The following is a 24,447-nucleotide window of genomic DNA, read 5'->3' on the forward strand; positions in this document are numbered from 1 at the left end:
TTGAAAGATATGGGGAAAAGAACCCACAAACTCTCTGAAAGCAAAACATCTCTTATTACTCTATCTCCCAATCCTATGACATGTCCACTATGAACCCACAATTAAGGTCAAATGAACCAAATTGTATCGAACAATTGCTCAAGGTTGACCTGGGAGATCAAAATTAAATGTGACTGCTCTTTGGTCAGCCCTACATTTGAATCTTATTCTCAATTTTTAACCTAAAATTTGGAATTATTCCTACAGATCTCTTATGTTATCACTATACTCAGGGAATCTCAGATAATAAATAATCTTTTTTTCTGTTTTCTTAGTTTTATTGGTTGTGGTAACAGATAATTGAAACAGATGAGCCATTGATTTAAGCCAAATATTTCACCACATAAGTCTTAAAGGGATGTGGTTATACACGTGGATGAAATTAGTTGAACCATTTCTAGAAAGCCTTGTGAAATTAGTGAATGTATAAAAATGTGGAGATAACCTAGGAGATTTTTTTTTGTTTATACAAGCTGGGTTTTGTAATGATATGGGTCCTTCATATCTCTAATGAGAACCTCATTTAGTGCCTCCTCCAGCTCTGTTTTGCTTTCTGCTGTTGCCAGCCACTTCTAGCAAATGCATGGTCTTAAGCATTCATTCGGAAACCCAGTTATTTCTCAAAGAAAAGGGCAACAAGATAATCCAAGGCGTGAGAACATTCCCTTTTAAAGAATGAGCTTTTTAAACTGTGGGCACCTTCATAAGAATTGTAATTGAGAACAGATTTTCCTAAGTAAGACAAACACCTCTGCCACCTTCACTTCCTGGCAATGATTCATCTGGTTATAAGTATTCTCAAGTATCTTAGAAATCTCAGAAATGCAAGGGACCCTTGGAGTGGTCCTTGGTTTTACCATTTTACAGGGGGCAGCTAGGTGGCACAGTACATAGAATACTGGCCCCGAAGTTGGGAGGACCTGAGTTCAAATCTTATCTCAGACACTTACTAGCTGTGTGACCCTGGGCAAACCATTTAACCCCACTTGCCTTCAAAACATCCGGGGCTGTGATGTATATCTTGCCACTGGACCCAGATGGCTCTGGAGGAGAGTGTGAGATTGGTGATCTTGCACAGCCCTCTCTTACTTAAATCTAATTCCGTGCAAGTCATGACATCATGCCGATTTCATGGTTCTCTTAGAGGATGAACAACAGCAACAACCATCTTACAGATGAAGACATGGAAGACCAGAGAAATTTAGTAACCTTCATAGCTACTTAATGGCAGGACAGAGATACAAAGTCAGAGGCCCTGAGTTCAAATCTTGTTGCTACCTATGTGACCATGATCAAGTCACAATCTCTCTGGGCCTAGGTTTCCTCATTCATAAAATGAGGGAATTGGACTAGATGACCTTTGAGGTCCCCTTCCAGCTTTAAATCTAGATTTCACTTATTGTCCCTCATGCCTTCATCTTCACATCATGGCATCCTTGGCTTCCTTCAAGTTCCTTGGAATCCCACCTTCTACCAGAAGGTGACCCTCTCCTGATCTCTCTTTATTCTAGTGCCTTCCCTCTGTTATTTCCAATTTATCTTATATATAGCTTGTTTTTACATAGCTGTTTTCATGTTGTCTCCCTCAGAGGACCATGAGGCCCTTAACCTTTATATCCCAGTGTTTAACACAGTGCCTGACACATAGGAGGCACTTAATAAATGTTTACTGACTGATAGATCTATGATGCTGTGAATCCAGGTCTCTTTAATTTCCAAGTCTAGGGTGCTTTTCACTATCACATTCTGCTTCATACTTAAATATTGAGATAGATTGATGATCAAATAAAGTAAGACATATGTATGTTCTGTGCAAACCTTAAAATAGAAAATATAAAACATGTAAATATAAAATACAATAAATATATAAATAATATAATAAAATAATAAAATATATAATTTTATATAATAAAATAAAATATAAAGTTGTTATCTCATTAATTTGTAATTCTGAACCCTCCTGTGTGGCTCTTGCCCTGGCCTCTCGTTGTTCATGTTTTCTGTCCAGCTAACCCTGGGTTGCTTGATAGGTAGAGAAAACTACATTCCAAGACATAATGATAAGTACGAATCACAAAAGCACTTCACAAATAAGCACAGGGTCGGGGAGTGGGCTGAGAATCCACACAAAAGAGCAGCTTACATATTGAGGGGCAGCTGGACCTTTGGGGATGTTCCCTGTTCTCCAACAACTGCACTTGTCCGGGGCCCAGCCACTGTAGCAGATCCAGCTGAAGAAGAGTCCTAGAATTCGAGAAGGAAAGAAGAAGAAAAAAAGTGAGAATTCTTGAGTTCAGAGTGTGAGCTTTCCCAAAGGACAATGATCAAAGGCTAGGCATCCTTCTGGTGTTGTCAGGGAACTTTTGGCCTTGAGAATCCCAAGAATACACCCCTGGTGCAGGGGACACCAGCAAATTAACCATGTTGCTCTAGCCCTGTCAAAATCACTCAACTGAGACTTGCACACTAGTCCTCAAATGACTTTGAAGAGAGAACCTACCTGACTAGCATGGAAAGCCATTTGCCCATTAACAAATTTGGGTGGCATCCAATTTGATTAACACAACTCTGTTTTCAAATAGGATAGCAAGGTGGTTTGTTTGGAGTCTTATTCTACTAAATTTTGGGTTAAATTTCTGGGTTTATTGTTGTTTCTTAAAAAGCAGAGCACAGGAGAAAATTCTACCCAAACCAAAACAAAAATGTTCACGTTAATTAGACTTTTGAGTTCACTTAAATTACATTAAAGGGGATTAAAAGAGTAACGTCTTTAAAGAAAATGACAACCCTAGTACTTGTGCAAGAAACAGGTATTGAAAAATAACCAAGTTTTAGGGGCAGCTAGGTGGCGCAGTGGATAGAGCACCGGCCCTGGAGTCAGGAGTACCTGGGTTGAAATCCGGCCTCAGACACTTAATACTTACTAGCTGTGTGACCCTGGGCAAGTCACTTAACCCTAATTGCCTCACTAAAAAAAACCAAACAAACAAACAAAAAAAAAGAAAAATAACCAAGTTTTATATATAAGGTTTATATAGCATCTCTCTCTCTCTCTCTCTCTCTCTCTCTCTCTCTCTCTCTCTCTCTCTCTCTCTCTCTCTCTCTCTTGCTCTCTCTCTCACACACACACATAGAAAAAGGATTTGTACATACACACATGTATACATACAACACATACATGCACATGCATGTGTCTATATACATGTATGCATACACATACAATCCATTAGATTTTAAGCTTCTTGAGAGCAGAGACTGTCTTTTGCCTCTTTTTGTATTCCCAGTACTTAGCACAGTACTTGGCACATATCAGTGCTTAATAAATATTTATTGAATGAATGAACATATGTATATGTATGCATATATGTTTGTGTATATTATATATGTGTATATTTATCCTGCAATACTTAACAACTTTAAGAGCTGGTATTATATAGGGAGAACATTTAACCCACTGCTGAAATAGTGGGTTTAAAAAAATTTTTTTTTTAAAAATCAAATATACAACACAATTGAGAAACAGGATGATTTAGGTGGACTAGAGATCTGACTTCAGAATTAGGAAGTCCCATGATTCAAGCTCTGGCTCTGATAATTCTTGGCTGAGTGACTCTGGACACATCTCTTACCCCTTCAGTGCCTCCGGCTCCTTTTTAAAACTGTAAATTGCAGAGAAGTTGACTATTTGCATTGTGGGAGATTTTTCTCATTAGGAGCTGCTATATTAATTGAAAGAATACTTGAATAATTGAAAAGTACATTTTAAACTTTAAAATATATAAATAAATCTTAATATTTTAAATATATAATTCATACACACTACACAAATATACACATATACATATATATACACATACATGCATGCATACACACATACATACACAAACACACAGATATACACTCAACAACAGAGATATTGTTCAGTCTTTCACTTGTGCATTCAGGACCCCATTTGGGTTTTCTTGGTAAAGATACTGATATGGTTTGACATTTCCTTCTCTAGCTTATTTTGTGGATAAGGAAACTGAGGCAAACAGAGTTGAGTGCCTTGCCCAGGGTTGCATAGCTAGTAAATATCTAAGGCCAGACTTGAAGTCAGGAACATGAGTCTTCCTAACATTAAGCTGGACATTCTATGCACTATTAGTGTCACCTAGTTGCATATACACACACACACATACACACACCCCAATTTAAGAAGCATAGGGCTCTACCTGATGATAAGAAGGCGCAGGGAAATCTGAATTATATAATTAGTGTAAGGGCCAAATTTAGTATTAGGAGAGTTAATTGGGCGGCTCACTGTAGTATTGGGGTAAGAAAGGAGATTAACAGCCTCTTTTAAAAACAAAACAAGGGGCAGCTAGGTGGCGCAGTGGATAAAGCACCGGCCCTGGATTCAGGAGGACCTGAGTTCAAATCTAGCCTCAGACACTTGACGTTTACTAGCTGTGTGACCCTGGGCAAGTCACTTAACCCCCATTGCCCCACAAACAAACAAACAAACAAACAAACAAAAAACAAAACAGGTTTTATTAATGGGAACAAATCTACAACACAGGTGAAGTTAATAGAGCTAGGAACAATGAAAAGGGGGATAGACAAACACCACCACACCAGCGTCTCTCTCTCCCCCTCTCCCATACGCAGGAGTGAGTCCTCTCCTCCCTTCTCTCTCCCAGAAGCCCCCTTTCCCACAGGAAACAGGGCCATCCACACACTCAGCCCAAGCTGATTGGCTGGCAGCCCTTATTGACAGAACTAACAAGTGGCTCTACAAATGCAAGCCAGCCAGCTTCTAGACACCGTAGACCACCTGACTAGTCCTCACCAGGCTTCTTGTCATGGCGGGGCTTCCATACAGTATAATTTTGCCAGGCACATGTAGGCGTGCAGGTGTCTGGTGTAAGGTCAGCATGCACAGGCATGCGCTGGGGTTTCTAATTTTAGCCAAAGATGAGGTCATAGAAACCCCAAATCACAATTATTAGTCATGCCAAGGGTACAGCCTGTAAGGTGGCTAGTGTTCAAGGAGTGAGAGGCCCTAAGTGTGTACGGCTCCTTTCTTCAAGCTCAGGCCTCCCATCACCTCTTGCTGTCCCCTCTGCTGCTCCCTATCACCAGACCATTCCAAAGTTATGGTCTAGAGTAAATGATGGGGAGAGAAGAAGAAGGAAGGATCCTCTCCTGGTGTGAATGTCCCATACTCTTAGTTTTCAGTATGTTGTAGCATTCAGCATTGTTTTTTGCCTCAATGACAGTGGGAACCATCGTCTTCCCTACCCCAATCAGTGGCTGGATGCTCTAACAGAGGACAAGAAGAGATGGATGAGGCTACAGGGGAGCTGCCCAAAGCTCTGACTCAAATGTGAAGTTCACATAGGATCATCAATATAGAGGCTGAGGAATTCAGAGCTCAGCTAGTACAATCCACTTATTTCACAAATGTGAAAAATGGAACCTGTGATTTGCTAAATGTCACACAGGAAAATGAGCATCATAGTCAAGATCTGAATCTAGGTCCTCTGACTCTGAAGTCAGTGCCCTTTCTTATGAGCATCCCTGCCTCTCTGATTAGGTAATAAATTAGGGAGTTAAGGCTTGTAAGTCAGTCAGTTAATAAATACTTATGAAGCACCTACTATGTACCAGGCACCATACTAAGTGGTATGGATACAAAGACAAAGAAAAGACAATCCCTGCTGTCAATGAGCTCACAATGTAATGGGGGATATAACATGAAAAGAAGATATAGACAAGATAAATTTGAGATAATCAACAAAGGAAAGTCATGAGCATTCAAGAGGAATGGAGAAATGCTTCTGGCAGAAGGTGGAATTTTAGATGGGACTTGAAGGAAGCCAGAAGGTGGAGATGAGGAGGAAGGGAATTCCAGGCATGAGGGAGAGGCAGTTAAAAAGCTTGGAGTCAGGAGATGGAATGTTTGATCTGAAGACTACCAAGAAGGTCAGTGTCCCTGCATCACAGGGTACATGGTAGGGTAAAGAGTTAAAAAAAAAAACTGGAAAGGTAGGAAGGGTGCAAGTTACAGAGGGCTTTAAAAGTCAAACAGAGGATTTCACATTTGTCCCTGGAGGTAATAGGGCTGACTGAGTAGGAATCAACTTGGCCAAACTTGTGCTTTAGGAAGATCTATTTGACAGGTGAGACTTAAGGCAGAAATGCCAACCAGTAGCGTTGTTGCAATAATACAGGCCAGGGGGGTGATGGGGCAGCTAAGTGGCACAGTGGACAGAGCACTGGCCCTGGAGTCAGGAGGACCTGAGTTCAAATCTGACCTCAGACACTTACTAGCTGTGTGACCATAGGCAAGTCACAACCCTGATTGCCTCAGACATTCAGAGCCATCTCCAGTCATCCTGATGTATATCTTGCCACTGGACCCAGATAGCCTGGGAGGAGAGAGTGGGGCTGGTGACTTTGCAATTCATGACATCATCTTTCGAAGTCATGCTCCACTTTGAGAGTGAAGGACAAACAACAACAACCTTCAACAGTAGGAAATAGAGAAGTTTAGAAGGGGGGAGTGTTGGACATGATGAATTTCTGAAATTTCCAATAAATAGTTGGAGTTGCCAGACAGGAGGTCAAGAAAGAAGTCAAGACCAGACAAATAAATCTGAATATCATCCACACCAAGATGATAATTGAAATCATGGAAGCCAATAAGGCCAACAAGTTAAAAACAATATGGAAGAAGAGAAAAGAGCCCAGGACAGTCTCAGGAAACACCCACGGTTAAAAGGCGTGACCCAGATGAAGATCCAGGTAAGATCCACTTAGAAGGCATGATCAGATAGGTAGGAGGAGAATCGGGACTGAATACAGTGTACCTGGGTCAATGTCCACTGCCCCCTTTGACTACACCAAGCCGCCAAGTCTGAGACAGCTGGGGAGCTGAAGACATAGGATGGGCAGTGGATTTGAACAAGCTCCGGACAGGAACGTTTCCTCAGAAGATTTCTGCTCATCTGTATCGCTTCCTTTTGGCTGGGTGATTTCTCATCTGTATTCTGGCCAGTGCTGACCCTGAATAGTTGATGAGGTCTAACAAGGTAGAGCTGCAGGCAACCTATTGATTCCATACCTTGTAGTTAACATCCCATGATGACTGGGGACTAATAAAGATGCTCAAAATATCTCATGCTATACACCCCAGAACATCTGTAATCTATAAGAATCAAGAAACTATACATTTTTGAAGAGCACAGGGTGTCTGGCAGGATGAAAAAATACTATAGCAATAGTAAAACTCAGCCTCATTCATGTCTCCAAGGTAACTTCAAGTCTCAAAGGACTTAACATTTCAAACACTGACACTTAGGAGAGAAACCTTAGATTTCCAAAAACTGCAAAGATCCAATTTTCGAGTTGCAATAGTCCCCTTTTCGGTCTTGTCCTTTTAGCACAAATACACAGAAGCCCAATTTCCACATGTCAGAAGAGATGAAGAGGACCACGTGGGAGCCGAGGCTGAAGGAGAAGGCCTGGAGCCCCATCCGTCTGTCTTTCTTTTCTTCTTTCTTTCTTTCTTTCTTTCTTTCTTTCTTTCTTTCTTTCTTTCTTTCTTTCTTTCTTTCTTTCTTTCTTTCTTTCTTTCTTTCTTTCTTTCTCTCTTTCTCTCTTTCTCTCTTTCTCTCTTTCTCTCTCTCTCTCTCTCTCTCTCTCTCTCTCTCACACACACACACACACACACACACACACACACACACACACACACACACACCTTAGGATGTTTTTCATTTGCTGTTCAATTACATTGAGACAGAGGACAGCGGCTGTGCTAAATGGACTTGCACTTGTTCTCAATTAAGGCCAAAGATTGGGAAACATTCCCCTAAAATATCTGAGACACAGCATGGTCAAATGGATAGCATGATGGACTTGGAGTCAGGAAGATCTAGGCTCAAGATTCTCATGAAGTTGTGTGAATCTAGCTGGGCAAATCACTTAGCCTCTCTGAGCTGCAGGCTTCTCATTTATTTATTTATTTATTTATTTATTTATTTATTTATTTATTTATTTATTTATTTATACATGTGTGTATGTTGTTGTTTCATTCATTCATTCATTCATTCATTCATTCATTCATTCATTCAAGGAGGGGTTGAACTAGATATCCTGAGGTCCTTTGAGACCTAAATCTAAGATCCTATGATCTCTGATCTATTGTCTCACCAGATGCATCCATCACAGCTGGTCACAGACTATGATACACAGGGGACTTGATCTGTGATTTCATTCATATAAAGATGAGAAAACTCCCTCTACTAATATAGGTTGGCATCTTCTCTGAAAAGTCTAGTCTTAGAGGATTGCCTAAGAGCATTGAGAGGTGAGCATATATAGAGCCCTAGGGAAGAGGGACAGGGTGGGGAGAGAAATGTGGAGAATAAGGATGGCAGCTCAGACCTGGCATGAAGGTTCTCAGATGGAAAGGTCATGGGATGAAGTCAAATGGTAGCCAGGATGAGAACATGTGATAAATAGAGCAAATGCCCTCCTGTCATTGGTAAAGGGGATAATAATAGCACCTACTTCTCAGAGTTGCTAATATGAGGATCAAATGAAATAATATTTGCATTTGACTATTATATTTGTATTCAACTATTTAATATTTATGCTAATAGATTAATAAATAGACTAATAGATAAAACATACTAATAGGCTAACACATATTTGTATTTGACTATTATAAATACAAACATTATTTGATTTGATCTTCACACAGCAATCCTGAGAGGCAGGTGCTATTATCTCCATTTTATAGTGGAGTAAACTGAGGCAGGCAGAGGTAGGGCTCCAGATGTGAGAAGCAGACTTCTTGCAAACTGCAGGTGCATATGAATTTTCATGACAGTTCCGATGTCCTTCGGCCACCCAACAAACAAAAACAGTCCATTATGGCCAGGAGAGAGGGGTAAGAGTGATTTCCTTCTGTCAGGGAGAGGTTGAAGAGCCCAGGTTAGACTGTGGACTTTGTGAGGTAAGTCAGTCGAGTACCATGGCATTAAAGGCTCAAGACCCCATCTTTTCTCACATCCTCCTACTCCCTTGGGTGAAGTGAACATAAAACACTCCATATGGTGGGGTTTTACAGGGCTCAGGGAGGATTCAGCCAACAATCCATATCAGCCTGAGGGTATCCAGAGATTCAAAAGATGAGATCAGCCCAAATTCCCCATTTTAAGGGAAGTTAGGGGACTGATCCCCATGTACAACAGCAGGTCTAGGAGGGATTGATCCCTCCGCTGGAAAACAGCTCCTTATTCTAAATTTGATTCAATTCAACAAACATTTATTAAGTGTTTATGGTGCCAGGCATTGTATTAGGTGCTAAGGAGAAATACAAGGGAACATGTATTTATTCCTTTTTTAATGTGGGGCAATTGGGGTTAAGTGACTTGCCCAGGGTCACACAGCTAGTAAGTGTCAAGTGTCTGAGGCTGGATTTGAACACAGGTCCTCCTGAATCCAGGGCTGGTGCTTTATCCACTGAGCCACCCAGCTGCCCGGAACACGTATTTATTAATTATTTACTTGGTGCTTGGCACTGGAGGATAGGAAAAAAGGCAAACCCTTCCCAAAACCCCAAACTGTTGTTCTTCAGAAACTCACAACAATAACAAATATGAAAACAGCCCCAGCCCTCAAAGACTTTATATTGATTTGGGGTGTGAGGGGTGGTGAAAAGTAAATAAAGACATACAAAGGTAATACAAAAATACAAATCCATCTAATTTTTATTTTTACTTTTAAGAAACACTAACACTGGGGGCAGCTAGGTGGCGCAGTGGATAAAGCACCAGCCCTGGATTCAGGAGGACCCGAGTTCAAATCCGGCCTCAGACACTTGACACTAGCTGTGTGACCCTGGGCAAGTCACTTAACCCTCATTGCCTGCAAAAGGAAAAAAAAAAAAAAGAAACACTAACACTTAGTGGCCTCAAGGAATTTTTCATGTACAAGGTAATACTTGACCTGAGCCTTGAAAGAAGCTAGGGACTGTAAAGTGTTGGAGGTGAGGAAGGAGAGCATCTCATCCATAAGAAGCAGGTTATATAAAGGCACATAAGTAGGAGAGACCATTTCCAGGAAACAGTAAGTAAGCCAGTTAGTTGGGATGAAGAGTACAAAGGAAGCAATGGGATGGTGGGCAAAAGGTTTAGAAAATTAGGTTAGGGTCAGAAATACCAATCAAGGGGCAGTTAGGTGGCACAGGATAAAGCACCAGCCCTGGATTCAGGAGGACCTGAGTTCAAATCCAGCCTCAGACACTTGACATTTACTAGCTGTGTGACCCTGGGCAAGTCACTTAACCCTTATTGCCCTGCAAAAAAAAAGAAAAAAAAAAGAAATGACAAACAAGACAATTTTTATTTTATTCATAAAAATGACTAGTAGTATTTGCTGTTTTAAAATCAAGTATTTCTTAGGGGAGCCATTTGGTACAGTGGATAGAGCACCTGGCTTTGAGTCAGAAAGATTCATCTCCTTGAGTTCAAATCTGGCCTCAGACACTAGCTGGGTGACCCTGGACAAGGTATTTAACCCTGGTTGCCTCAGTCTTCTCATCTGTAAAATGAGCTGGAGAAGGAAATGGCAAACCACTCCAGTATCTTCACTAAGAAAATCCCAAATAGGGTCACAAAGAATCAGATACAACTGAAACAACAATAACAAACATTTCTTCGAGTTGGGGTTAGGGATTGAGAAGAAAGGAAGACAACATTTTTTCATAATACCTTCTAAAAATTGATGTTGGAGAAAGGTGGAATAGAGTTCCAATATCTCTGAATGCTTGCCCTGAGCATGGAATGATTGTCTTTTATACTCCCAGTCATGGAGATTAGTTTAATGCCGGGGGTGCCTGATCAATGTTGCAGACTGACATATTTGAGTGAAATGCTCCCCACTGACTTCATTGGCAGATTCTTGAGCTCATGTCCGCAGGGTGTGCTAATGACATTTACAGAGTCTCCCCTGTGTGGAAACCCTTGAGTTGTTGGACCTCTAAAGGAAGGACAAGGTACTCAGGCATCATCCCTATTCTCAGATCTTAAAGTCCAATGAGGGAGAGAGGCACGATTGTTTGAGACTTAATGATAGAAAGAATAAACGTTGTGAAACATTGCATTTTTAGTTTTTGGGGTGCTAGCTTCTCTGTGGATTAGACCTTTACTGCTAATATTTTGTGTTATGGGTAACACAGTAGGTGGTGCTTTGGTGTGAAATCTCAGGGCACAGGAAACCAAGAAGCTCAGAGAAAGGCCATTTTGAAATCACCAGTGTTTATTTTACTTTATTTTTTTTTTAAATCAAGAAAGGGATAGTTTAAATGCACTTTCCCCAAAGCACAGGTCTGACCATGTCACTCCATAAATTCCAGTGGTTCCTCATTTCCTCTAGGGTCAAATAGAAATTTCTCTGTTTGGCATTAAAGACCCTTCACAGGTTGGCTCTAACCCACCTTTTTCAGGCTCATGATAGATTACTCCCATTTCATTCCTGCCACAGTTCAGCCTTTCTGGTGTTTCTCATGCACCATGCTTTTGCAACCCATCCTATTCCTGGAATACTCTTCCTTCTCACCTCTAATTCTGAATCCCTTGTTTCTTTCCAAATTCAGCTCAAGCACCACCCACTATATGAATCTTCTCTTGATTCCCTCTTCCCCCGCCAACCCCAGCAGGGAGTTAATGCCCTTCCCCAAAACCTTCTACTTATTCTCTCTATATTTTATATGAATGTAGCCCAAGTGCCTCTGGGACACAGTGAACTGCATGATGGGAGTCGGCGTTTTATGGGTCAGAATGAAACCTCTGTGATTGCAATCATGAGAATAAGTACCAGGACCCCAGAAGTGAAGCACAGAGAGAGGTCTGAGCACAAGAGTGGTTTTCACATAGCAGGAGCAAGGTCCCTGATGCAGTGAATTGGCAGTTGGGGTAGGAAAGAGAGAAGCTTCTAAAGACATTTTGCCTCGAAAGTTCAGAGTTACAAAGAGTTACAGGCTTAGTTCCAATAACCACAGCCTCCACTTATTAGAAAAACTCTGATAAGTGTGGCTGGAATAGATTAAAGCTAGGACCATCAGTGAAAGGACAATGGAGGTTTAACTCCTAACCTTCCTCTCCCCCTTCTCCTATGCCTGCAGCTGACAGGGATTTTTCTACACTATTTCTCTATTTCTTTAAGCTGTTTTTAATTATTGATGGCTTCATATGAAACAATGGCTGGTCATAGCCACTTTGTGATTTGCATATGTTTTTAATTGCAAATGTGGGGATTAAAATGTTGGCTAGGATCAGTAAAGACAGGAAGACTGAAGTCTGATTTGTCTATTTAAAATAGCTGGTGTTTGATCCAAGCTTGGGAGCTATGAGTTTTGATAACAGAATTTTATTGCTTTGATGAAATAATTAAATTAGTCTGTATAATATAATTATCATACTATATTATATTATAATAGTATGCTGTAATATATTACCTATTACATCATCAAATAATTAAATTAAATTATTTTTATGTGTTAAACTTCCTAAAAGCAGAATTAAAATTGGATCTGATTTATTCTGCCCCTTAGGTTGAAAGTAAAGGTCAAGTGGGTATGCTGGCCTAGTTGGGGGTGGGTAGGGATTGGACAGCCATGTCCCACATTCCCTCTACACATGCCCAATGGAGTGAAGGTAATAACCTTGAAGGGAAAGTTACACTCCAGGATAGGTTAAGGGAGGAGCGTCTGAGTAGAAAGGCCTTTGGGCTAGAATCCCAAAGAAGAAACTCTTCTTCCTTACTTTAAACCTTCAAACCGTGCCTGGATGTGTTGCTTGCTGGTTACATATGCAGGAGTGTGCTACAGGCAGACAGAATCAACAATAAGGCAAATTAAACTTAAAAGTGTATCAAATAAATCAAGGAATGCTCATTCATTTGGGAATGGCTAAACATGTTGTGGTATGTGATAGTGATGGAATATTATTGTGCTATAAGAAATGACAAGCAGGATGATTTCAGAAAGGCCTGGAAAGACTTGAATGAACTGATGTATAGTGAAGTGAGCAGAACCAAGAGAACATTGTGCACAGAGACAGCAATATTGTTTGATGAAGAAATGTGAATGACTTAACTACTCTCAGCAACAATGATCCAAGACAATCCCAAAGGACTATTGATGAAACATACTATCCACCTCAAAAGAAAGAACTGATATTGATGGAACACAAAATGAAGAATGCTACTTTTCACTTTCTTTCATTTTTTTCCTTTATTCAAGTTTTCTAGTATAAAATGACTAATATCATAATGTTTTACATAAATGTACATGCATAACCCATACCTGATTTCTTACTGCCTCAGAGAGGGGGGAAAGGAGGGAGGGAAGGAGGGATAAAAATTGGAACTCAAAACTGTAAATAAAAATGTTTATTATTTTTAGGTTTCAGTTCCTGTGAGGCAACACCCATTCAGTAGTTAAAGGGAGGTAAGAATGGGGGTAGAAGATGCCCTACTTTGCCTTCACATAAGAACCACTCCGTGAGGGGAAGACCCTCAGAGTTTCTCTGACTAGAATGCAGAGTACATGTGGAAGAGGAATAGGAAGTTAAGTCTGGAAAAGCAAATTGCAGCCAGGTTGTGAATTATTTATTATTTTTTCTTTTCTTCTTTCTGGTTATAATATTTAATAAAATTCCTCTTAATTATTATGTACTTGACAAACTTCTACAACCATGAATCTCTTCCTTATACAAAGAAGAATATAAAAAGAGAATTGTAAATGACACCAGGAATCCCTAAATGTGAAGGGATCTAAATGCCAAGGACAGGAGTTTGTTTTTTATCCTAGAGGAACTAGGGAACCACTATAGGTCCTTGAGCAGAGGAGTGACACAAAATCTGTGGTTCAAAACGATTATTTTGGCATTTTTGGAGTGGAGAGGGGAAAGACTGAAAGTAGATAGACATTGGAATAGTAAAAACAAAAGGTGATGAAGGAATTAAACTAAAGTAGGAGCCCCATGGATGGAAAGAAGACGATGGATGTGGAGATACTGTGGGGGCAGATTGGATATGGAGAGTGAAGAAGATGGGAGAGTTTAGGATGACTTTAAGTTACAAACCTGGATATTACCCTCGACTATCAATGCTTCCATTTATAGCTTCTTTCTAGTCTTTCCACTGTTTTTAGGAACAGCTAAGGTGGCATAGTGGATAGGATGCTGGGCCTGAAGTCAGGAAGCCATGGGTTCAGATCAAGCCTTAGATACTATATGACCCTGGATATGTCACTTAACCTGTTTGCCTCAGTTTCCTCAATTGTAAAATGGAGATAATAGCAGCAGCTACCTCTCAGAGTTGTTGTAAGGATTGAGATAATATTTATATTGATAATAATAACAATGATAATGTAGGCTAGCATTTATATAGCATCTATATGCCAGGCACTGTGCTAAGAACTTTATAAATATATTTGTAATTTATAAATATGATGTACTTGTACGTTTATACATTTGCAAATATATGGGTTTTTTTGTTTGTCTGTTTTGTGGGGGGCAATGAGGGTTAAGTGACTTGCCCAAGGTCACACAGCTATTAAGTGTCAAGTATCTGAGGCTGGATTTGAACTCAGGTCCTCCTGAATCCAGGGCCAGTGCCACCTAGCTGCCCCACAAATACATGTTTTTAAGGTGCTTAGCACAGCGCTTGGCACATAGCAGGTATTATGTAAATGCTTATCTCTCTTTCCCCTCCCCTTTGATCATTTATCTGATCTCAGCTGAGAAGTGGTACCATTTCTATATCCAAACCCCACATTAATATTACATTGCTACTTAAAGTATCCACAGCATCTCAACTGGCTTTCCTGATTTTATGTACTTGGATTATTTTTTGTTTCCTGATATAGAAAACATCTTCTCAATCCTAGCCTGTCTTCCAGCTGGGGATTGCCTCCCTTCTTGGACCAGCCCTATTGGATGGCTCTCCAATATTTTTTATAATGGAGGAAGTAGTGAGGTCACTGTCTGCTCCAGGTGATTCTAATTAATTCACTCATTATTTCCTCTGGGTGAATGACTAAACCTTCTTAAAAGAAGCCTAACTATTTTTCAATGTAATCAATATATGTCAAATAAAGTTAACCTAACACATATTATAAATATAAATCAGAGACTTTTTTCATACATATAACCAAAACTATAGTACATATTTATGAAAAGGGTAATGACATACATGCATCTCTGATTTATAACCTCCTTATGGCTGGGGACTTTCTTGCCTCCTACAATGCCAGCATTGAGTAAGCTGATTAAGAACTAAAAGGGACCTTAGGGTTCAATTAGTTCAACATCCACATTTTATGGATAAGGAAACTGAGGCCCAGAGAGTTTAAGGGAATTGCCCAAAATCACCTAAGTATTAAGCAGCAGTGCTGGGATTGGAACCCAAATCCTAGGTCTCCAAATCCTATGTGCTTTTAACTCTACCAAGGCTGTCTTCTGGGGAGATGGCATAAATTTTTTTAAATGTTAAGCATTTATGAAGTTCCTGGAATCACAGTTGAGGCCATAAAGCCTTCATGGAAGAAAAAAATATAAATAAGCTTTTATTGTGTTAAATAGCTCAGTATAATCCCACATGACCCTCAGATAGAATCTCTGGGGACTGAACAAGTTGGCCTGGTAGACTATGTCAAAAGACTAGAGTCTGGTCAAAATAAGCAAGCTGTGCTCACTTACTATGTGGAGAAGTCAGGGACATCTGTGCTTATAACAAGAACAGTCTTCATGCTACTGTCTTCCTTGTATTTATAGTCAATGGATAACCAACCTGTTATCTCCACACACTTTTCTTTTTTCTTTCCAGTCATTTTTCATTCGTGTCTGATTGTTAGTAAACCCAATCAAGGTTTTCTTGGCAAAGCTACTGGAATAGTTTGCCATTTCCTTCTCCAGTTCATTTTTTTTTTTCAAATGAGGAAACTGAAACAAACATTTAAGTGACTTGCTCAGGGTGACACAGCTAGTAAATGTTTGAGGCTCGATTTGAACTCAGTCAGTTGAAGGAACAGGGTAGTGTGATAAAATAATGGGATTTGGCAGACACCCAGGCTCCCCCCCCCCCAAGACCATCAAAATCGAGACCACACCTGGCTGACCCTGAATGGGGTGTTGTTCTCAGAGGCAGTGTACTACTGACATCAGCAAGAGACTACTCTCAACCAATCAGCTTGAAGGACGTCCCCTTTTGGGGAGGGAGACAGGAAGTAGGAAATTGAGGCTGACTTGCTGGAGCTTCCTTTTTTTGTTCAGGAACTGGCTTGGTGGCGGCAGAGATGGAGAACAGGAGGCCCCTCCCCCCTTTCTGTCCAGGACTTTGGAGTGGTGAGGAACTTCACATGGACTGCTAGGAAAAGTGAGGGTTTCTCTCTGGCTATACTGACTTTCTCTTCACTAACTTCTAATACACTTTAATAAATCCTTAAAAGCCTAAACTCTTGCTGAATTTATCAGTGATTTTAGCCAGCTTCCCTCCCAAAGGGGGGGGGCAGATAAGGACCCACATTTAGATTTTAAACATCACAGCAGAGTAGCTTTGTATTTTCCAATTTCATTTTACTTTGGTTCTGGTCACATTTGAGAGGAATATTGTGGGCTATATGCCACAAGGTCTATTTGATGCCTCTAATGAGTGGATTAAGATCTTCTAGTCAAGAAGATCTGCGTCTGAGAAATGCCTCTGATTGATAATAGCTGTGTGACCTTAGGAGAGTCCCTTAGCCCCCAGACAACTCTCTAAGACTAAGTTGTACAGCAGACTGAGATCTGTCTTAGCAGTGGGAGTTATTTCATTAGGGAGTTTCCTGTATCAATGGAATCGTCCCTTTGGTCCAAGAGAATGATTACAAACATGGTACTCTGCCCACGTTTCATAAATGAACGGCATGTAGAGAAACATTTGGAGATTATGTCTTGTCCATACCTGACATCCTTTGCATCTTTAACACTTCCTTTTGTGTCCACCAGTATTTATTATAACAATATAGGTGGTATTAAAGCAAAAAAAAAAAAAAGAAAAAGCACCTAACAAGACAAGGAAAAAGCAAGAGGCACAACTCGGCTTGAAATGTATAATTTCACAGCAGAGTGCCTGCTGTTTCCTCTATACCTCTTCCCTTTGCCGGCAACAAGCTACGTGAGGCCTGACTGGAACTCAGCCTCTTTTTGCTTTCATAAGTTTGAGACAGATCTCTGATACCGCTTGTGTTACTATGGAGGTTTAATTTGAAAGGATTCTATGCCTTAAGGGATTGGCAAAGGCATGGCAGGAACAAGGGAGTCAGAAATACAGTGATAAAACCGTGGAAAGAGAAGGCACAGTCCTATTTCCAATTCCAGCTGCTTTGGAGAGAAATAATTGCTGCTATCAGACAAATGTTCTTATCACCACTACCATCGGCAGCAGCCTGAAATCTTTACCCCAACTTCAAAGCCAAGCCCCATTCAAGCTTCACCGTGGGCCCCTGCCACATTAACAAATTCAAAGGAAGATGCTTTTTAATGTATAGGATTCATATTTACATCTTATTTTCAATAATTTCTTTTTGAACCTAGTACAAAAAGGGCAAAAAAAAATTGTTCAGAAGGTTGGGCATCCTCAGATTAACACACCACTGACTGGAAACATCTGAGTTGGAAAACCCAGCTAATGGCCCTTGAGATTCAAGAGACTCATTTCTGTAATTCACTGACTCCATAAAACAATGACTCCAGCAATCACTTTGGGCCTTAATGTTCCAAGAAATAACGCATAAGCATTTAGCACCCGCCAAGGCAGCCCACTATCGACAAACTGTGTTATGGGCAAGATGGAATGTCCTCATCAAATGTTAATTGCCAAAGCAGGATCTAAAAAGGGTTTTCCTTCTTCCAAACAAGCTCTCAAGTCTGTCTCATCTTAAAAAAAAAGTATATATAATTCAAAGTAAATGATAATTAAAGTCAGAAGTTTTCCTCAGCAAAGAGTAAATAAAAAGTGAAATGTCAATACTACTGAGTTTATTCCTTATGTCAACATAATGGACACAGTCCTCATTCATTCCTTTACTCACTCATGCACTCAAAGGATCAGAGTGCTAGAGCTGGAAGAGACTTGAGGGACCATCTAGCCCAAAGCTCCTTAAATTGTGTGTTGCAATCCCATATGGGGTCCCCCCAAATTTGGCAACAGTAAAGGGTCACATATACCTATTTTAGATACCTGTATACCTGGGGTTGCATAAAAAATTCTTGGGTGAAAAGGGGTCATGAGTGGAAAAAGTTTAAGAAGCCCAGACTCCTCATTTTACAGATGAGTAAACTGAGGCCCAGGTATGAGATGTGACTTGCCTAGGGTCACACAGGTAGTGTCAGAGGCAGAATTTGAACCCAGGGCTTCTAAATCCAGAACCAGTGCTCTTCCCATTGTTCCATACTGGATCCATGAAACAAGCATTTACTGAGTGCCTTCTGTGTAACCAGTCACTATAACAGACTCAGAGGATACCAAAGCAGAAGCAAATAATTACTTACATCTATATATAGCTCAGATTTCTTGAGTACTTTGAGGTATTCAAAGCACTGTAACATGGATCATCTCATTTGATCTTAGCAACAACTGTCTGAGAAGTTTAATGATCCACATTTGAGGCCCAGATAGGTTAAGTGAATTGCCCAGGGTTCCACAGCTGGAAAGGATTTAAGGCAGAATATGAACTCAGGTCTTCTCAAACTCAGTTCTTGCATTCTATCCACTACTCCACTTACTGCCTCCCTCAAAGCAATTCCCTGCCCTCAGGGAACTTACATTCTATTAGGAGGAAATGGCATGGACATAGAAAATTGAATATAAAATACGGGGTGTCCCAAAAGTCTTAGTCCAGTTTTAAACTACTACAGCTTAAAACTAGTCTAAGAATTTTGGGACATGCTATATAGACAAAGTGATTTTCAGGCTAAAGGAGAGACAAAAAAACCCTAGATATAAATCTTGGCTTTACCATCAATTCACTGAGAGACCTGGGGCAAATGCCTTTCTTTTCTGGAAGCATTATTTTCTCCATAAAATGGATATTATCTGTCTCCCACTATTGTGAAAATTAATGGGCGAGTGATATGGAAAACTTTTTGAATTACTATTCAATTAGACTGAGATTTTTTTTTCCCCCAGTGATATATGCCCACACTTCATTGTTCTTTGGCCTATTTTTTTTGTGTGTGGGTAACTAAGGTCCTGCTTTGTTATAATTTCCTGGATTTTAAAAGGGAAAATTATCACTTAGACACTTGAGGGAGTTATGTTATATGTTAAATGTTAATATCATGAGACCAGCAGAGAAGAATGAGACATGTTATGATATGGCCGAGATTAATAGCAGGGAAGATGAGAGTGGGATGACAAATATAGGGCAGATGAATTAGATAGCAAAGTTCAAATCCCTTTCTCTGCTATAGAGAGACCTTAAAAAGTATCGTCTCCTCCTTTTAATTTTTAATGTGTCCAGAAAAGGCTGTAATCACCCCCAAGGAACAGTGAAAAATACATGTTTTATTCATTACAAGCTCCTACAATATTACACAACAGTGTAAGTTGGACTCTTACAATCTGTCTTCCCCAAGAAAACTTTACAATAAAACATTTATACAGACCAATTCTTCCTTTCCTGGCTCTTTGAAGAAGAGTTGAAACCCTTCCTTATTGTTTGCTGGACACTAGACCAATGCTCATGACTCCTATAAGCAGAGATTTGCTGAATTGGCGCCAGCTGCTGATTCTGACACTTTCCTTCATGCCTAAAATGTGTTCAGGAAAGGGAGAATGGGCACACATAGGGACCACTGCTCTTCCCCTCCAAGTTCATGCTGGTTCTTCCATTCTTGGTGTGATGGGGCAAATTCCTTCCCTTATTTGAACTTCAGACTCCTCATCTTTGAAATGAATGGGTTAAGGGGCAGCTAGGTGGCGCAGTGGATAGAGCACCGGCCCTGGAGTCAGGAGTACCTGAGTTCAAATCTGGCCTCAGACACTTAACACTTACTAGCTGTGTGACCCTGGGCAAGTCACTTAACCCCAATTGCCTCACTAAAAAAAAAAAAAAAGAAAAGAAAAAAAAAAAAAGAAATGAATGGGTTATGATGGATAAGATCCCTTCCAGTCCTAATAGTCTTCAGATGCCTCAACAATGAGAATACACATGACCTAGAAGGTAGTTGTGGAAAGGGAGACTCTACCACCAAGAAGCATCATGGAATCGTAGATTTAGAATTGGGAAGAATACCCTAGATGCTATCGAATTCAACCTTTTTATTTGACTGATAAGGAACTGGTGTGAAGTAATTTCTTGAAGGACACACACACAAACATATATACACACGCGCACACACATATACACATACATACACATATAAAAGCACATATGTACACACATAAACATATACATATATACACGTACAAATTTATTTGTTTGTGTGTGTGTATGCATAGTTGTAGTATACTCCAGATCCTCTGACTCTAAAATCAATGTTCTTTCCACTGAACCACGCAGGCAAGCATGGTATTCTCCTCTAAAGAGTTCTTCTGTCATTTTGCATAAATTTCTTCTCTAACCTGTTCAATCTAAAAAACAGCCAAAATTTCTTCTCTGGAATTTTCTTCTCAACCCCATTCTTGAAATTTTATTCAGATTGACTCTTTTCCTTACTTTTTTTCTTTTCCTTATTGTGTTCTTATTTATCTTCCCCTTTTTTCCCTGGATATCCTCAGTCCTAACTGTGCTTTTGGGCTGGGTTACTATTCCTTCACAGGTAAGATTTTCTAAATGCTTACTAGGTAGAAGACAAGAAGGAGGGAAATGACAAAGTGGTGGAGACTGGGGAGAAAAATGGTGTGGCACGCCAGGTCCTCCTGGGTTTGGGACTGAGATCTCTTGTCCTTGCCTGCTGAGGTCAGACATTGGATACTGATATAACTGAACAGAGGTGGTACATACTCACTCCTCACGGTGCCTGCTTTTCAGTTGCCCTGTTCCTGATGCTCTTGCAGAATGTGCATGGATTCATCTGTCTACATCACAGCTGAATTCCTATGTCAAAGAATAGAGGCTTCCTGATTCTGAAAACTCTGTGTTCTTCCAGTAGCACACAGGTTGCTGCCCCAGTGTATCTATCTTATTTTATTTGACTGGGCTTGACTTACAACCTTCCATCTCTTGGTGGATGGATGGGGAAGGCTGAAGGTGGTTTGCTTAGAACCACAGGGGTTGGGGATTGCTTGATAGTGACATGTTGCCTTGGTACAATGTTCACTATTTTCAAGTAAATTGTTCTTATTCTTTACTATGGCAAAAAATGTTAGGTGATTAGTTTTAACAGTGGCTGGATTTAATAAGAGGTTAACGGGTTGCCAGAGGTCATTGGCAAAATGAGACAATGCAGAGTGATCTGAATCCAGGTCCAATTTCAGTTCTTAGAAGTAAAAACAAGGGGGTGTTGCCTCAAATTCTCCTAAAATCCTTGTTTGTATATTTGTAACAAAGCCATGCTTTTGACAGCTCAAGTAGTAACCCCATTTTACAGATAGCAATATTGGCTCATTTTGACCTGGGCTCCAAAGCCAATCAATAGCAGAGAAAGGATTCAGACTCAGATTTCCGGATTCTCCAGAGCTCTCTCAACTACACAATACTGCTTACACCTGCTTGCACCACTCATTCCACCTTCAAACAGAACATGTCCCTTGTACAGAACCTTAAGAATCTCTTTTCTATTTAAACCTGTTCTCCTTGCTTAAATGTTAGGCTTTTTTTTTTTTAAGTGAGGCAGTTGGGGTTAAGTGACTTGCCCAGGGTCACACAGCTAGTAAGTGTTAAGTGTCTGAGGCCGGATTTGAACTCAGGTACTCCTGACTCCAGGGCTGGTGCTCTATCCACTGCGCCACCTAGCTGCCCCCCTATGCTTTTTTTTAAAAGGTTTTTTTTTGTTGTTGGTTTTTTTTTTTTGGCAGGGCAATGAGGGTTAAGTGACTTGCCCAGGGTCACACAGCTAGTAAGTGTCAAGGGTCTGAGGCCGGATTTGAACTCGGGTCCTCCTGAATCTAAGGCTGGTGCTCTATCCACTGCGCCACCTAGCTGCCCCAATCTATTTCTTATAACAGAGCCAAGGGGCAGCTAGGTGGCGCAGTGGATAGAGCACCAGCCTTAGATTCAGGAGGACCCGAGTTCAAATCCGGCCTCAGACCCTTGACACTTACTAGCTGTGTGACCCTGGGCAAGTCACTTAACCCCAATTGTCTCACCTCCCCCCCAAATATGGATTATAGCAGCACAAGGAGGAGGCTTGAGGGCAGGGTGGTCATAATTAGGTCCATCAAGAAGGACTGCCCATATGCTTCCCCCAATACAAAGACTATACTTCTGGAGCTGGAAGGGACCACAGATATCACCTAGTTCAACCCTCTCCTTTTACAGATGAGAAAACTTAAATTCAGAGAGATTGTATCAGAGTTGAACCCAGTTTCTCTGAATACAGAGGAACTCTCATGGTTCTTCAGTCATTTCAGTTGTGTTCGATTCTCTGTGATTCTATTTGGGGTTTTCTTGGCAAAGTTACTAACTAGAGTGGTTCACCAATTTCCTTCTCCACCTCATTTTAGAGATGAGAAAACTGAGGCAAACTGAGGCGAAGTGAGTTGCCCAGGGTCAACACAACTAATAAGTGTCTGAGACCAGATTTGAACTCTAGCTGCTTAGTTGTAATGAGTCACAGATGATATTGCCATTTCTTCATTCATCACTGCTTTGGGGAAGAAGTTTTCCTCTTGCTCCCAAACCTGGAAACGATTTTTTTTTTCTTTAAAGCATCACTGATTCTTTTTTCCCCCCATGCAACGTTTAACAAGCAATTAAATTTCTGCCTTGCTGAAAATGCTAAAAATAAAGCTCACGTGCTCAGGCTACATGAAGCTTCTCCTTGGTAGGTTAGTGCTCTCTGCTCTTCCATGGAGTTGGCGGCCTTTATACTGAGACCCAGTGGGCCTGAAAGCTGATAAGCAGCTGACTAAATGAGTCTTTTAACTGCCAGAGCCCTGAGAAATGTAGTCATATTTCAGTTACTTCAATCTTTTTCCCAGCATTTTCTCCAGCCTTTAGCACCCTGACTGAGGTACAGATAGCAGCATAAACAAAGAGAGCACCACTTAAAAATAGAAAATGGCAGTGCCACATCTTAGGGTTTTATGATGATGAATTTTAAAGATGCCCCGAATGCTTCCTGGTTTGGCTTCTTCTAATTTACTTCTCAGACACAATGAATGCGTTTGAGAAACGTTCTCTTTTGATGTTCTCCCCCATGAATAGCAAACACTTTTCCCTTATTGATTTGAAAGGGCATTTTTGTAATCTTAAGGGTCTCTGTTTATTTGAAGTTGCTCTGTAAACCATCTTCCTGTTTAGATGTTCTGTCAATTTAAGTAAAGGAACCAGGTTTGTCTGTGTGTGGACAGAAAGCTAACCTTGCAAGGAGCCTTGCAAGATGAGGGGTTTATCACCACCACCACCATCACCACCATCCCAGCCATCATTTATATAGTGATTTTTTTTTTTTGGTGGGGCAATGGGGGTTAAGTGACTTGCCCAAGATCACACAGCTAGTAAGTGTCAAGTGTCTGAGTCTGGATTTGAACTCAGGTCCTCCTGAATCCAAGTCAGGTGTTTTATCCACTTCACCACCTAGCTGCCCCTATAGAGTGATTTTAAAGTTTGCAAAGTGCTTCACAAATATTGTCTCATTTTATCCTCACAACTACCTCATTATCCTTATTTTACAGATGATGAAACCAAGGCAGACTGCAGTGAAGTGACTTGGCCAGGGTCACACAAGTTAGTACATATCTGAGGCAGGATTTTAACTCAGTTCTTCCTAAATCTGGCAGCTAAGTAGCACAGTGGATAGAGGACCCAGCCTGGAGTCAGGAATATGAGTTCAGATACTTACTAGATACTTACTAGCTGTGTGACCCTGGGCGAGACCCTTAACCCTGTTTGCATCAGTTTCATCATCTGTAAAATGACCTGGAGAAAGAAATGGCAAACACTCCAGCATCTTTGCCAAGAAAATTTCAAATGCGGTCCCAGAAAATTGGACAGAATGAAACAACCGAACAACAACAACAACTTCCTAAATTCATATCAAGTACTTTATCTACTGTGCCACCTCATAGATCTATTGCTGAAAAGGACCTAATAGATCTAGTTCAAACATTTTATAGATAAGGAAACAAGGACCAAGGTGATTAAATGACTTGCCCAAGGTCACACAGGTGATACAGAGTAAATCCCAGATTTGAACACAGGTT

General features: G+C 40.5%; 1 protein-coding gene across 3 annotated transcripts in view; it reads right to left on the reverse strand.

Moving 5' to 3' along the window:
• Nucleotides 1-24,447, reverse strand: part of SH3RF3 (SH3 domain containing ring finger 3) — a 570,619-nt gene that overhangs the window by 130,289 nt on the left and 415,883 nt on the right. For all 3 annotated transcript variants that reach the window (XM_043997997.1, XM_043997998.1, XM_043997996.1), the window contains one exon: nt 2,183-2,283. In XM_043997997.1, the coding sequence (XP_043853932.1) occupies nt 2,183-2,283 (101 nt within the window). The remainder of the gene's footprint in view (nt 1-2,182; nt 2,284-24,447) is intronic.

Source organism: Dromiciops gliroides, chromosome 3, assembly GCF_019393635.1.
Source record: "Dromiciops gliroides isolate mDroGli1 chromosome 3, mDroGli1.pri, whole genome shotgun sequence".
NCBI classification, from domain to species: Eukaryota; Metazoa; Chordata; class Mammalia; order Microbiotheria; family Microbiotheriidae; genus Dromiciops; species Dromiciops gliroides.